Source organism: Lactuca virosa, chromosome 9 (assembly GCF_052849685.1).
Source record: "Lactuca virosa cultivar CGN04683 chromosome 9, Lactuca_virosa_CGN04683_v6, whole genome shotgun sequence".
NCBI lineage: Eukaryota > Viridiplantae > Streptophyta > Magnoliopsida > Asterales > Asteraceae > Lactuca > Lactuca virosa.
In genome coordinates, this window is record NC_136434.1 from 273,198,729 (window position 1) to 273,216,224 (window position 17,496).

At 36.7% G+C, this 17,496-nt stretch overlaps 1 protein-coding gene across 1 annotated transcript in view; it reads left to right on the forward strand.

Moving 5' to 3' along the window:
* LOC145138733 (cytochrome P450 CYP72A219-like) overlaps window positions 1-17,068 on the forward strand; it is a 44,995-nt gene extending 27,927 nt beyond the window's left edge. Inside the window, exon 4 of the mRNA XM_079072765.1 lies at window positions 16,128-17,068. Coding sequence (XP_078928891.1) covers window positions 16,128-16,935 — 808 coding nt within the window. The 3' untranslated portion in view covers window positions 16,936-17,068. The remainder of the gene's footprint in view (window positions 1-16,127) is intronic.
* The last annotated feature ends 428 nt before the right edge of the window (window positions 17,069-17,496 follow it).

Consider the following 17,496-nt stretch of genomic DNA (forward strand, 5'->3'; position numbering starts at 1 on the left):
AACAACTCATATCTCTAGGTTTTAAGAATATAAGATATTATCGTCTCATGATCACTCGTGATAAAATCCATGAAGTGATTCAAATGAGCGTGGGTTGAATCCAATACTCAGAACTTATGAGCACTCATGAGTGTTGTAGCACCACTTTGTCCACAAACTTGGACCTCTACAAACCAACCCATGACAGTCTTGATTCATATCTACTTCCAACATATGACCGACTGTGGATGGTTTGAATAACTTAATCATTCAGGAAGAGCGACTTAGTTATTCTGGAAGTCAAAACATGCAAAGTGAAACACAAGAATAAATGAATCAAATATGGTATCAAACCCTATGAATATATATAAACACTTTTATTTATCACCATACTGATTACTCATTACTCATTGTTTCGGTTTTATCAACTTTATACTTGAATTAAAAACACTAGTTGTCACATGCTCCAAGCATGTACACTATGTTTTTCTTAAACAATAGCTTTGCCATACACCAAGTATGCACTCTATGTTTGTCTATGATCCTTACTTTGTGAAATAAACCAATTGAACATAATTTCAATGATTCTAATTTCACACTCCCAAATCCTTATCGAAAAATGTGAGAATTTCAAATTCCTATCATTTATCGAAATCTGTTTAGATTTTAAACTTATATGCACTGACCCTCCTGTAATGAATATGTACAAAGTCACAAAGACTTGTCAACAGTCATTATAAGGTATTCCAATGGAGATCAACTCCATGGAAACTAAGTCTCATATTCAAAGTACATTGCTTTGGACATGCTTCTTGCATTAAGTTTTCTAATCTTACACAGATAACTTCCACCTATGGAGACAACTCCATATTCTCATTTTGACTATAACTTCTGAATAAGAGATGCCTCTTTTCAGAATATGTCAATATGGTCCTTCCAAAATTAGCACTATACTTCCAATTGTCCCTAAGCAACCAATCTTTGGTAAACCTCAGATTGTCCTCGACAATTGCTTAATCATTTTAGTCATATCCAATTCTAGACCTTTTCCCTTCTTAATGCCTCTGGGCATTTGGAAAAATTTAGAAATGACAAATATTATAGCACATGCAATCGATCCTGTACCCAAAGCAAATGGTACACGATTCATGATGTCTCACATAAAGACATGATTCTAGACCAGTCTTTTGCTACAATATTTTATTTGCCATGTTTTCAAAATTTGACTATGAAGAGGGATGCCGTAATCATAATCGAATTTTTGAGAACGCAATATATAGAATTTCCTTACGTTGAACCAATCCAACATGAAATTCATATATATATTCTTGACTAAAGATGATTAAGGTCTCAATCTAAGCCTTTAGAACTGAAATAAAGTATATCCTCTCTCTTAATTATAGCAAAACAACTTTTTCAATCCCTGCAGCCTCACGAATTGAAACTTTTGTTTTCTATAATTATCATTGCTAACTTGCAACACTAACAATAATTATCATGCTCCCACTAACATGATGATTATTAGCATAACACTTATGCTCCCACTAGCTTTGACATGTACTCAGAAATCAGCTGGATTTCTAGAAATCAATACTTTATTGACTTTCTTACCAAAGTTCAGATTTTTGATACGGGATGCTTTGATAAAACTTTATCAAAATCATACACCTTTCCTTAGATAGCATGCATGTGTGTCTAAACAATTTCAGAACTATGAAAAGGGATGCCGTAATCATAGTCTCAATTGTTTAGACCCTTTGCCATCTACTTCAAATCTACTTGGTGGAAGTGTTTCCTCACCATCATTTTCATGAATCGGAGAGAAACCTTATGACCCTTAGATTTTATGGTGTATGTGTTCTTATCCATGTGAATCGTCAAAACCATAGTCACAAAACAAGGATAATGACAAATCCAAACTCATATGGACTGAACTTATGCAATCTTAACTTCTTGCCACCTGGCAGTACAGGGCCTGCCATTGCTTCCAAGTTGTTATGTAACCAATTGAGAACTTTCAGAACTCCTATGCAAAGCCAACTTTAACTGGAATGGGCACAAAATATGTCAACACGATAGGTTATAAACCTCAAGTCGTGTGCTAGTGAAGAACCTCAGGTTTTATTCTTGATTAGTTCTTGAAATTCTTTTTAGGATCTTTAAGACTCCCACTATCCTCTTGACATATAAGACTATCTTGCCAAATATTCAAGACATAGTGCGGATTCTTTATCAAGACAAACACTTCACACAATTGGCCTTAGTTGGTCTTTGTTTTATCCAAAACATCACAACTTACCAATTTCAAATGTACAAGAGTAGGACACTTTTACTCTTACATTTGACAAGTGTTTTAAACCTTTCTTTAAGATATGTCACTCAAGTTACAATCTTGGAGTATGACTCTAAGAATTGTTTTGGAACGAAGTATGACTCATCTTCCTAACCTAACCATTTCAACAATTCATGACTCCTCTTCTTAGTCATAAGAATGCACTAAGATGACCTTTAGAGGACTAATTGTGATATGATTTCTAAATCATTAAGATGATCACAAACATGATACTAAAGTACTCTCCCATCTTTTCAGATTTGAGAAACTTTTATCTTTCTGCCTAATTTGATTCTTCCCATTCGTTCTGCCAGACATTGAGACTTTTCCAATGTTTCAGAATTATACTTAAACTTGTAAGTATAACCATATTTACTAAACTTTAGTAAATCAAATAGTCTTAACGAGCTTTGTGGTGGACATGACCAGTGCACAAGAATGTGTACTCGATCCCTTTAGTCCTTCACTTGACTCACACATCCATGTGAACAAGTAATTAGTCTTGATTTTCCAATGCTTGAAAGTTCTCATTCATCATACTATTCAACTTGCATGATTCCAAGTTTCGGTCCAATTGAAACTTGGGTGATGAGGAACTTTCCTGATTTGGTAAATTTAGACACTACCACAAATGAAAGAATCAAATCCATTTTCCAATATTGCTGTCAGTGGAATCATATAAGCAACAATTTTCCACAAATGCCATTGTAAGGATACTTCAAATAAATAAAATTAAACAATTTTCTTTTATTTTAAAACTTTGTGGAAAAACTTATCCTTACAATCCACATGGAAAATTGTTGTTATCTATTCCTTAGCAATATATCATAACTTCTTAAGCAACTGCTCAAAATTCTGATGCGATCGAAATCCACCTTCGCGATCAGAATCAGCATATATTTCCTTTAAGATTTCTCTCTATTCTTTGATTCTTAAAACATCAACATGTGACCCAGTCACATCATGTAATGAGGATCTCAGAATAGAACTTAACAGAGTTAGATAATGGGCTCTACCTGATGTAGATTCAAACTTATTGACTTTAACATCCTTAGGTAAATTTGGCAGCTTTGCAATCAACGCCCCTTCCTTTGGCAAAATAAACATATGGACCCTTTGGTAATGGGACTATCTCAGACTTAGTCTTTCTCTTTACCATTTGGTCAACCGGGTTGACTATGGCCAATCCCTTTCCATTGGGAAGAGAATGCTTTTTCTGGATTTCCAGTGTCACCATTGTCACTGTCCATAAAGTTTTTGGGAAGTTGATCTTCTAATCAAATTTGCTTTACTATCGTTCCAAATCATTGCTGATTCAGCAGCACCAAGCAAATAGATATGATCATTAAGGTTCATGTCATAGTCTGTTTCATAGTAGTCCCAAAGGAACTCACTATGTGACTTAGAAAGTGATTGAACATCCAACTTTCTCAAGACTTTGACACCCAACTCTCCCGGCTTGTCAATATGTGACTTCATCTCTAAGATGTGATCACACATAGACCTTGCTTGCCATTAGGGCTTGAGTGACCTTGAACTTGTGGGTTAGGGAGAATAATTGGAGGAGGTGGAGGAAGAGAAGTATGACTTCCATGAGCCAAACTCGGGAAGTCATATTCATTAGGAAAGCTTGGTTTGGGAAGATCATTGTTGTCTAAACCAGACATCAACAATGGGAGAAATTCACGTAAAGTTGATTTAAGTCCTTAATATAACACCCAATATGATATATTAAGGCTAGGACCCAACAAACTATTTTATAACTTGGAAGAGGGATGTCGTAATCCAAGCTATAAAATATTTAAAGGTAGGTGAATGACGATTCACCAATTTCCACCAAGATAAACGAAATGTATTATTAGGTTTTAATTGGTTTTGAAACTCCTAGATTCTTTTGAGATTCATTGAACTTTTCAATGGCATGTTTCAATCTCGAGTGTGCCCTTCAGGTTTTGTGACTGGGATGCCGAGGATCACAAAACAAGGTGTGAAGTAACCATGCAAATATACTTGGTACCCTTAATATTTACCCCTCAATCGATGTGCCGGTTAACCACACACGCTCCAACGATACTATGATAAACATTAAGTTACCCTTTGCCTACCTTGTTAAGTCCAGGTTAGTGTGCCGGTTAACCACACACGCTCCACTAACAGCTTAAACAAAGTGCAAAGTGTAATTTCATGGATTAGCACCTTATTCACATTTTCCTAAGTAACTAAGATTGGGAATTTATAAGTGTTTAGTTACTTAGTATTTATCATTATACTTATAATGAAGGGAGAATTATAGTCCTTGTCCTACCTGTTTGGCTAACGACCCTCCACCGGTCAAGGAAGCGGTGAGTGAGAGTGGACACCCATTAAACTGCCATTTTATAGGCAGTAACCTTATACCCCCCTTATAGACCGGCTTCGTGAATGAGGCCTACTAATGGTAAGACAACTTGCTCTTATATATATAATATATTAAACTTTTAATATTATTATAGTATAAGGGTGTATTTTAGACATTTAAAATACTTGGTGGTTTAATCTATTAATTAAACTAGACTTTTAATTTAATTAAACTCAAACCATATATTTATGGATTAATAATACTCTTTTAATTAAACGCTTTAATTAACTATTAATAAAGTCCATAAGAGTTAATTTGAACTATTCAACAAAACATCATAATTCCAATTATTAAACTCAAAATTAAAACCATTTAATTAATTGTTTAAGTTATGAACCCAATAGTTTTAGAATTCAATTTTTTTTTTTCATAAAAAACTTTTCTCAAATTCCAAAACTTGAGGGCAAGTTTTGTAATTCTTGAAAACTTTTGGATTCCATAACTTATGGAATTAATGATGTTTTATGATGAAACTTTCCATGTTCCATAACTTAAGAACAAGTTATGGAATTCTTTAAAACATTAACACCAAATTTTGTAACTCCATAAAAACTTTGAATCAAATTTTTTTTTTTTAAAAAAAACTTTCATATCCATAACTTATGGAAGTTTCAAAAACCCTTAAGATCACAACTTTAAAAAAAAACTTTTGAGCTCCAAAATTTTATGACAAAATATATAACTCCTTAAAACATTTAGATCAAACTTTTAAAACTAATAAAATAATCATATCATTTTATCTTTTACTAAATTTGACCTAATTCAACTCATATAACAAATGATTCAAATTTTACAAATAATTCGTTTTTCACAAAACAAGTAATTGTCTTAAAATTTGACAAACGTCATGTTTTTTTTCCTTTTTTTTCCAACTTGAAAATAAAACATTTGCATCAATATAACAGAAAACAACCCATGGCTCTGATACCACTGTTGGGTTTTGAGCATTCTAACACTCCTATGGTGTACATGCAACCCTATAAACCTTGGATCTATGTTTTCTCTATTATACATGCAAATATTAACTATTCCAAGGTTTCATCCTAACTAGCATATTATGAAGCACCTATACTACAAAGTTCTAGTTAGATGACATACCTTTTGATGTAGCTTGATGTCTTCAAGCTTTAAGAGCTTAGCCCCAATAGTGTGGAAGCCTCAAATGGAATCACAAATCACCAAAACACCTTGGAAAAACTTGAGAGAATATGTATGCACACTAAAATCGGCTCACTCTTATTTTCACACACTTGTGCCCAATTTTGTGAGCCAAGGACCCCTTTATATATTATGGAGGATTAGGGTTACATCCATGTAAACCCTAATACCCATGACCTTTCATTTACATAGGATCCATGGGTTAAAAGCTCCATGGACCATCCATGAAAGCTTAGCCCAACCTAAATGAACTTGGCCGATTCCATATATATAAGAGTCCATATTTAATTAGTTATTTTTGATCACTTAATTAATTCTAAATTAATTCTTGATCAATACTAATTAAATAATATGATTCCATATTAATATATTAGAACTTATAATATATTAATATAAATCATAAATATACTATTCTCAAAAGACCATCCATATAAATTGTGCCGGTGAAGTGCAACCCAAATGGACCATGTCGGGTCGGGTCAAGTACATACCAAATATAGTTATGGACTTAGACATTAATCCAACAGTCTCCCACTTGGATAAGTCTAAAACTATTATTGAGTATAACTTCAAAACCTAACTGGCAATCGTAGCTCTTAAAGCGGCTGTCGAACTCTGACCTTGTCAATGACTTGTCCATTAGATAAGGGATCATGTATTCCTCCATTCTAGATATCATATGGACTGAGACATGGATTATAATCATTCTCTCTGTCCATTTGTTGTTTCCCGATTTTCGATTTATGATGACTGACTGATTGAACAAATCAAATCAGTTCTGGCTTGGCCAAGCACTCACATGTGTCATCGCTAAATCATCGAGGGGCCCACAGATATCGTTTTTATCCCGAAGGTAAAAGGAATGGATAAACTTCGACTCATATGGCTTGTTCTACTACTTGTTGAATCATACACAAAGACACGTTTTATAACATCAAGTTACCAATGCGTTTTCGTGCAATCAATGTATAACCAACTCATAGTAACAACTCATATCTCTAGGTTTTAAGAATATAAGATATTATCGTCTCATGATCACTGGTGATAAAATCTATGAAGTGATTCAAATGAGCGTGGGTTGAATCCAATACTCAGAACTTATGAGCACTCATGAGTGTTGTAGCACCACTTTGTCCACCAACTTGGACCTCTACAAACCAACCCATGACAGTCTTGATTCATATCTACTTCCAACATATGACCGACTGTGGATGGTTTGAATAACTTAATCATTCAGGAAGAGCGACTTAGTTATTCTGGAAGTCAAAACATGCAAAGTGAAACACAAGAATAAATGAATCAAATATGGTATCAAACCCTATGAATATAAATAAACACTTTTATTTATCACCATACTGATTACTCATTACTCATTGTTTCGGTTTTATCAACTTTATACTTGAATTAAAAACACTAGTTGTCACATGCTCCAAGCATGTACACTATGTTTTTCTTAAACAATAGCTTTGCCATACACCAAGTATGCACTCTATGTTTGTCTATGATCCTTACTTTGTGAAATAAACCAATTGAACATAATTTCAATGATTCTAATTTCACACTCCCAAATCCTTATCGAAAAATGTGAGAATTTCAAATTCCTATCATTTATCGAAATCTGTTTAGATTTTAAACTTATATGCACTGACCCTCCTGTAATGAATATGTACAAAGTCACAAATACTTGTCAACAGTCATTATAAGGTATTCCAATGGAGATCAACTCCATGGAAACTAAGTCTCATATTCAAAGTACATTGCTTTGGACATGCTTCTTGCATTAAGTTTTCTAATCTTACACAGATAACTTCCACCTATGGAGACAACTCCATATTCTCATTTTGACTATCACTTCTGAATAAGAGATGCCTCTTTTTAGAATATGTCAATATGGTCCTTCCAAAATTAGCACTATACTTCCAACTGTCCCTAAGCAACCAATCTTTGGTAAACCTCAGATTGTCCTCGACAATTGCTTAATCATTTTAGTCATATCCAATTCTAGACCTTTTCCCTTCTTAATGCCTCTGGGCATTTGGAAAAATTTAGAAATGACAAATATTATAGCACATGCAATCGATCCTGTACCCAAAGCAAATGGTACACGATTCATGATGTCTCACATAAAGACATGATTCTAGACCAGTCTTTTGCTACAATATTTTATTTGCCATGTTTTCAAAATTTGACTATGAAGAGGGATGCTGTAATCATAATCGAATTTTTGAGAACGCAATATATAGAATTTCCTTAAGTTGAACCAATCCAACATGAAATTCATATATATATTCTTGACTAAAGATGATTAAGGTCTCAATCTAAGCCTTTAGAACTGAAATGAAGTATATCCTCTCCCTTAATTATAGCAAAACAACTTTTTCAATCCCTGCAGCCTCACGAATTGAAACTTTTGTTTTCTATAATTAACATTGCTAACTTGCAACTTGAAAATAAAACATTTGCATCAATATAACAGAAAACAACACATGGCTCTAATACCAATGTTGGGTTTTGAGCATTCTAACACTCTTATGGTGTACATGCAACCCTATAAACCTTGGATCTATGTTTTCTCTATTATACATGCAAATATTAACCATTCCAAGGTTTCATCCTAACTAGCATATTATGAAGCACCTATACTACAAAGTTCTAGTTAGATGACATACCTTTTGATGTAGCTTGATGTCTTCAAGCTTTAAGAGCTTAGCCCCAATAGTGTGGAAGCCTCAAATGGAATCACAAATCACCAAAACACCTTGGAAGAACTTGAGAGAATATGTATGCACACTAAAATCGGCCCACTCTTATTTTCACACACTTGTGCCCAATTTTGTGAGCCAAGGACCCCTTTATATATTATGGAGGATTAGGGTTACATCCATGTAAACCCTAATACCCATGACCTCTCATTTACATAGGATCTATGGGTTAAAAGCTCCATGGACCATCCATGAAAGGTTAGCCCAACCTAAATGAACTTGGCCCATTCCATATATATAAGAGTCCATATTTAATTAGTTCTTTTTGATCACTTAATTAATTCTAAATTAATTCTTGATCAATACTAATTAAATAATATGATTCCATATTAATATATTAGAACTTATAATATATTAATATAAATCATAAATATACTATTCTCAAAAGACTATCCATATAAATTGTGCCGGTGAAGTGGAACCCAAATGGACCGTGCCGGGTCGGGTCAAGTACATACCAAATATAGTTATGGACTTAGACATTAATCCAACAGAATGTTCTTGAAAAAAGTAAATTCTATCGCAAGTCTGTCGTTGACTAGATAATAGCGACGATTTTAATGACCAATTATATTGTCGCAACGGATCCTAATACTATTCAGTTCCGTCGTAATTCTTTCGCAATTTTCTCACCAGATTGTTTACATCAACAATGGATTTGATGAACTATTATTTGTCAATTCTATAATCAAAATTCACAAATCAAAATCAAAATTTATATTACAAAGCTACATAACATATTCATATTCGATTTCAAAACGTTAAATTTGACTACCAAAATGAATGTTAATATTTGATTTCAAAACATAAAAATCGACTAAGAAAATGAACATCATTATTCGATTTCAAAACATAAAAATATGACTACCAAAATGAATATCCATACTCGATTTCAAAGTATCGAAACCAAGTCACGAAAGTCCAAGTACCAACATATAATTAGGGTTATTTCCTTGGGTGAGCTTCAATATTTCGTTATACATCTTCGCAATTTCTTGTTTTTGTGCCTCAACTTCCACATGTTTGGGCAAAATCTCTTGTTTCATATCTTTACGCTCCAACTTAAGTTCTCCGGTAGTAGCCTGCCAACCCAAGAAAACTCCTGATCTCAGATGGGGACCTCTACACCTCCCATCGCATAACTGCCTCAATCTTGGCCTGGTCGACCAAAATCCCATTCTGATTAACGAGGTGCCCTAGGAACTGGACCCCTCGTAACCAGAAATCACACTTGGAGAATTTGGCGTAAAGCCTTTCCGTCCTCAATACTCCAAGAATATCCCGAAGATGTTCCTCGTGCTGCTCTCTGGACCTCGAGTATACTAGAATATCGTCGATGAACACGATCACCAACCGATCCAACATGGGCCTGAACACCCGATTCATGAGATCCATGAACGTTTCCAGTGCGTTGGTGAGTCCGAAGGGCATCACCACAAACTCGTAGTGCCCATAACGAGTCCTAAATGTCGTCTTCTGGATATCCTCCTCGCAAACTCTCATCTGATGATACCCAGATCTCAAATCAGTCTTGGAAAACCAAGACGCCCCCTGTAACTGATCGAATAAATCGTCGATCCTCGGTAGTGGATAACGGTTCTGAACCGTCAGCTTGTTCAACTCCCGGTAGTCGATACACATCCGGTGTGAACCATCCTTCTTCTTGACAAAAAGGATCGGTGCTCCCCACGGCGAGCTACTCGGTCTAATGAAACCTTTCCCCGGCAGCTCCTAGAGCTGCGAGGATAACTCCTGCATATCGGGCGGCACAAGACGATAAGGTACCTTAGAATTAGGCGCCGCACCCAGAACCAAATTGATCCGGAACTCCACCTGACTCTTGGGAGGCACACACGGTAACTCCTCGGGGAAAACATCCGGGAACTCACACACAATCAGAACATCGGAGATAGAACTTGGCCTCTCAGTGGCAACTCTCGTACCCGTCACATACGCTAAATATCCCATACATCCCTGCTGTAAACTCCGCCTCGCCCTGGCGGCAGAACCAAAAGCTGATCCAGATCTGGTCCCCTCGCCATACACAGTAAGCACTCCCCCACTAGGGTCTCGTATGGTCACCATCTGACGCTCACAGTCAATCACAGCTCCAAACCGACTCAACCAATCCATGCCCACTATGACACAGACATCAACCATCGTTATCGGCACCAGATCTATCGGGAAATCAACACTGAAAATCTCTAATACACATGCCCGAAATACATCAGTGGCAAAAACCGCATGCTCGTCGGCTATAGAAACCCTCAATGGTCGACTCAACGCCTCGCGTCTGACATTAATGTGACGACTAAAGGATAAGGACACAAAAGATAGACTGCCACCCGAGTCAAATAACACCAAAGCAGGCACAAAAATCACAAGAAAAGTACGTATACACAGCACAATATAAGCATAAACAAATCTCAAAACAAGATAAATAAGGAGATACGTACCAGCAACGACATCAGGTGCTGCGTGGACCTCCTCCGCAGTCAACTGAAATGCTCTCCCACGAGCCCTCGGAGGCTTGGACGTCCCCGTCCGGTCATCAGTAACACGTAAAGCAGCTGAAGTAGCAGTTTGGGCTGATCCCTGGGTGAGTTGGGGACACTCGGCCTTCTGATGGCCCGTCTGGTTGCAGTGAAAGCAAACATGAAATCCCTTAGGGCAGTCCCTCGCCATATGCCTCTCCTTGCCATATTTGTAGCAAATCCCTGCTCGGCAAGACCCCTCGTGGCTCTTGCTGCACTTGTTACAAGTGCGGCCCTTCTGGCCTTTAGTTCTCGAATTAGCGGGCTTAGCCCGCTTAGCCGCCGACTACGACTGTACCGGTCTCCTATCTCTCCCCTGCTGCTCTCCCTCCTCCCTGGTCTGAATCTCCAACTCAATCTCTCTCCTCCTGGCATTGGTCTGCAACTCAGCCAATGTCCGATAAGACGAGTTCGCCACGAACTCCCGAATTTCTCTCCTCAAGATGCTCAAATACCGACTCACACGTGCATGCTCAGTAGACACATGCTCAGGGCAGAACAACGCCCTCTCATGAAACATCCTCATAATCTCAGTCACTGACTCTGTCTTCTGCTTGAGAGATAGAAACTCATATGCCAAACGTTCCCTCTCCACGTGGGGAATATACTCATCTCGGAATAACTTGGTGAAGCTCTCCCAATTCCCTGCAGCATGATCTGCAGGGGTGAAATCAGTCGTCACAAACTTCCACCAGTCCTTCGCTCCCAAGCGAAGCTGGTTCAGCGCGAACCGGACTCTCAGATGCTCTGGACATGAACACGCATAAAAACATCCCTCAATGTCGGAGATCCATCTCATGGAAGCTATCGGATCCTGCGTCCCATCAAACTCTGGTGGCTTCGTGTTGCTGAACTCACAAAATAACGAGTTACCTCCTTGTGGCCTGGGTGCAGCTATGGCCGCGGTGGCTGTAGCAACAGCAGTGTATCGCTTATCGAATGTCTCAATCATTGTGGTCTTAATAGACCGAAACATCTCCAGTATGGCCTCTCGGATAGTTGCGACCACCTCCTCATGAATGATCTTGCGAATCTCCTCGTCACTAGCGCCACTGCCCTCGGGGTTGTTGCGGGTAATCACCATAGTGTCTCTGAAACACACACACAAAATCATCAGAGACTAGGTCAATACACATACTCACTCGATTACCCACCCCTACATGCTCCTTAACATCCTAAGATTCTTACTTGGGTCCCATACAGATCCGGTGTTTTTAGTAGTACGGGCCCAATACTACCTTCCACACCAACCTATAGTCGTCTCAAGTCCTCCTATGATGATCCTAATTCATAGTACTCTATCCCTCACGGATCTCACTACTCTCTCGGTAGATTCCTCAATGCTCATCTAGGTATCTCTCCTAGATTACTCAAAACTCTTTCTAAAAATTCCTGTTATGTTTCTCCCTACTCAGTACACACACAGAGCAAATGGCGGATAAAATCAATCAATAGCATACCCTAGGCTAAGGCAACATGAATCAGGCAACTCTAGCCCTAGTTTCTGAAGTACCTAGCCTATTCTCTAGCATGCAACTCTAATATCTCATAAATATCTCATTATATACACAATTAATGGTATTTTGGGAAATCACCGTTTGGGCTCTGGCTGATTGTACACACTGCTCCGTCTCGTTTTCTCTTTAAAACTCTTACTCATTTTAGGAAAAATCGTTTCTTTTTAGAAAAAATTTCTTAAATCCTCAGTTTGAGTCCGAACGCACCCGAGAGTACATCTGAATCCCTCAAACCAAGGCTCTGATACCAACTTGTAACACTCTAAATTTTCAAACAAATTTTTTTCATTTTCAAAATCACATAATTCTCAATATCATATCTCAAAAACCCCAATTGTAAAAATCTAAAAAACACAAATTCATAAATTGTTTGATAAAATCCAGGATCCTCAAAACATAAACTCCATCTCGTCTGTACAATCAAGTCGGTGCCTTCCTGCGATCCTGAGAAGTACCTGAAACACGGTAAGCACAAAGCTTAGCGAGTTCCCCAAAATACAACATACACAAATAGTAAGCCTCTCATGGCTATAACTCGGCATGGACCCCCTGGTCTCATGCGTCTCAGTGAGGACCCTTCGGTCTTACGGCTCGGTGTGGACCCTCCGGTCATGTGTCTCAGTGAAGACCCTCCGGTCTCACAACTCGGTTTGGACCTCCGGTGCTAACTCGGTAAAGCACATAATAATATATCATATATCACAAAGACAAAATACATAATATCACATAAATCAATGTAATCACATAGGACCCTCCGGTCGATAACTCAAATAAGACCCTCTCATCACCCAGTATTACCACTCAGGTAAGTATAGTGAGAAGATTCACCTCGTAAGTACGCAAGTAGATCTAGTACCCTACGAACAGTCTAGACTCCGCCTACATAATATAATTATCTCCAATAAAGAATTTGCAATAACCACCAATATAACACTTCTACTAGGTCTCCAAAGGGCGAAAATACCATTTTGCCCCTCCATGGTCTCCAAAGTCCACAATTGACCAAACCCTAAAAGTCAACGGAAGTCAACACTCGAGTCAACAGTCCCTGTTGACCCAACTCGGTGAGTGCACCTATGTGACTCGTTGAGTTCCTCCTGTCCTCAGAAGAATCTGGAAAACTCCAACTCAACTCGTCGAGTTGTCTCGTCAACTCGCCGAGTTGTAGCGCATCCAACCTATCGGGGAAAACCCTAACTGACTCGTCGAGTTGGCTCATGCACTCGTCGAGTCCCTCTTGACTAATTCTCATTCAGTCGATTCTAAGGAGAAATATTGTCCCAAACTCTAGAACTAACCTCCCAAGGCTGAAATACCATGTAAAGCTGCAAGCTTTACGTCCATGCATGACACCTAGGGCTCGAAATGCCAAAACCAGCTCTATTATAGGGTTTAATGCATAAAGGCTTGCCTCTAGCTTGATAAAGCTTAGATCTTTGGGCTCAAAGGACCTACTACAGTCCAGATCTGAGGTTTTAATCTCATGACATGCTCAAGTGACTCAATAACCAAAAGATGGATGAGAGAAAGCCCTAAAACTCCCTAGAATGAGATCTAACAAAAGAAATGGTCAAGATGGTAGCTTTTTACCTCCAAACTGAAGCTAATCACTGAAGAACATTGGATCCAAAAGTCCCTCCTCAATCCAATCTGTGTTGCTCTCCAAATCTCCTTCCAAAAAATACACAAGAACACACACACACACACACACACACACACACACACTCTCTCTCTCTCTCTCTCAACGAGTGGAACTGGTCTAGGGTTTCTCACAAAGCTCTAATGTGAGAAGGGAGGTGGATATGAAGGCTTAAGGTCGTTTAAATAGGACACAAACCCTGAAAATTAGGGTTTTCTCACTCAGCACCTACTCGTCGAGTAGACTCTAGAAATCATGCGGCCATTAACTCCTCTACTCGGAGAGTTGGGGCAACCAACTCGTCGAGTTCCTCATAAATAAAGAATGAAAATAATTAAATATTATACCTGGGAGTCGGGATGTTACATTATAAAGGCTGATATGAGAAGAATTTGAACCATGAAATTAAGGGATGTTGCGTAAATAACAAACAAGGGTCCACCCCTTCATCAATAAAAGTGAGGAATAAGGAAAATTAAAACGAAATTTACGAATATGGGGAACTTACTGGGGCGTGTGTGACGATCCTCAAAAGAAATCGAATTACACACACACACACACACACACAGAGAGAGAGAGAGAGAGAGAGAGAGGGAGCAATTCCAACAACTTGATAAATTTAGGATAAAGTTCAATGACCACAATACCCTTTAATCTATTAACAATTAAAAATTTCATCCCTCAAATTCCAAAAATTATATAAATGGCCTATCGATATTAGTCATAGATCTTAGTATTTGGAAGGCTAAGATTTATTCTTGCATTCTCAACTTTTTTGGTATTCTTAATTGATCATATATATATATATATATATATATATATATATATATATATATATATATATATATATATATATACTAAATTTCATAATAATCTTTATAAAATATTTCATAAAGTTGAGGATGATTAATTAATTTCATAAAAAAAAAAGTTAAATGACCGATGATCCAAGATAAATTAAGTTAATAGAAATATTTTAAATAATGTGACGCATAGCGTGACGGCAAGGTCAATGCTCATGTTTTAGGAGTCATGTCAAGTTTTGATGTTTTTAAGACGCGTCTTATAACGTAAATTGTGTGTGTATATATATATATATATATATATATATATATATATATATATATATATATATATATTTCATTATGATCTAATTTTATTATAAATGATTACTATATATAAATTTAAATGATTTAAGACAGCGTTTTTTATGAGTTAGAGCTAGATGCGAGCTTAAGAGCTAAGACACGCATTGGTAAAATCATGGCAAATTTTTTTTTGAGCATTGGTTAATACATCTTACTCCGTATTTGATAAGGTTAGTAGAAAAGTGATGTGGAAAAGAAAAAACTAAAAAAATAAAATTATACGTGAAGTCGTTGATTGGATATGCTCGTAGGTTAACTTTTATATTTTTTTCAAAACATTTCATTCTTAATTTTTTAATATCGAGTTGTTGGTCACGACTAAAGTGAAATGAAAAAATTATAGGGCGTATAGATCAAAACTACAACTGCTACACTTAGAGACACTATGTAACAAAATATACCATCGGCAATACTTACTACGAAATCTAGCATCCGTCATATCAATAGTCAGTAAAAAAGGAATGTGAAAGACTTTTCTCTAATTACTCTTTAACTTATTCTGTAAATATAGGGTTGTAAAAAAATCTTCGGCAGCAGGCCAACTTGTGGGTGGCAATCATGTTCTTTTTCTTCAAAAAACACCATTTTTACGAATGGATTTAAAGTTGTCTTATTTATTATAAAAATATTTCTAAAAGGACTTATATTCCAAAAAAATAGATTTATACCTACAAGAGCAAACAAGAAGTTCAACGAAAATCGCAAGAAGCTTCATGCTATGGTGAGGGGTATAATACACAAGAGGAAGAAAGTAATCGAGATGGGAGAAAGTTGCTACGATGACTTACTTGGAATTTTGTTGGAATCGAATTCCAAGAAAATCAAAGAAGGGGGAGTTGGAATGAGTATCGAAGATGTGATCGAAGAATGCAAGCTATTTTACATTGCTGGATCTGAAACAACCTCAAATTTGATTGTCTGGACCATGGTTTGTTTGAGTTTGCATCAAGAATGGCAAATTGAAGCTCGACAAGAGATTTTACAAGTCTTTGGTACAGGAGAGCTGCATTTCGAAGGCCTAAAGCATCTCAAGGTTGTAACCATGATACTAAACGAGGTTCTTAGGCTATACCCACCTGCAGTCATGGTGATACGAGCTACTGTCAAGGAGACAAAGCTAGGAGACATGATGATACCTTCAGGTGTGCACATAACGATACCAATAATCCATGTTCATCATGATCGTGAAATATGGGGAGAAGATGCAACAGAGTTCAAACCCCAAAGGTTCTTAGAAGGAGTATTGAATGCCACCAAAGGAAGTGGATCGGGTTCTTTTTTACCATTTACTGGCGGTCCTCGGATTTGCATAGGGCAAAACTTTGCCATGATTGAAGCAAAAGTAGCCATAGCAAAACTTCTGCAAAGCTTTTCCTTCAAGCTTTCTTCATCTTATATACATTCTCCATTCTGTGTGTTCACTATTCCACCCCAGTTCGGAGCTCATTTAATTTTACAGAAAATATAAGTAGACTTTCTTTTAAACCGTTAGGTACAAATGCATCTATATATGTACGATTGTAAATGTAAATCAAAAATAAAAACTGATGTAATCTTAAGTGTATTCCAATGCTAGTAAGACAACCCACAATGTTTTGTAACCAACTTTCTTGGTTATTGTTAATTATGAAGAAATTTTTATGGAGCATCCACTAAAAAAGTTGTTGTGCAATGGCAAAAGCTGAAATTTTTGCAAGAGGTAGCACAAAAAAATTCCCAATAAAAAATACTAAGATAATTTTTTTAATTACGATTTGATTAAAAATAACAAGTTTCAGCTCTTAAAAGATACTAAGATAATTTTGATACTAAGATGAAAGATACTAAGATAATATTTTTGATATTATTAGTTAGTTTTCATTTTTCATTTAATCTAGAAGTTGCATAATTTTTTTAGTAGTGCACTTTTATATATATATATATATATATATATATATATATATATATATATATATATATATATATATATATATAAAAGGGACGGTTAACTTAAGATTAAAAAAATAGAGATCTTGAGATTCAACGTAAC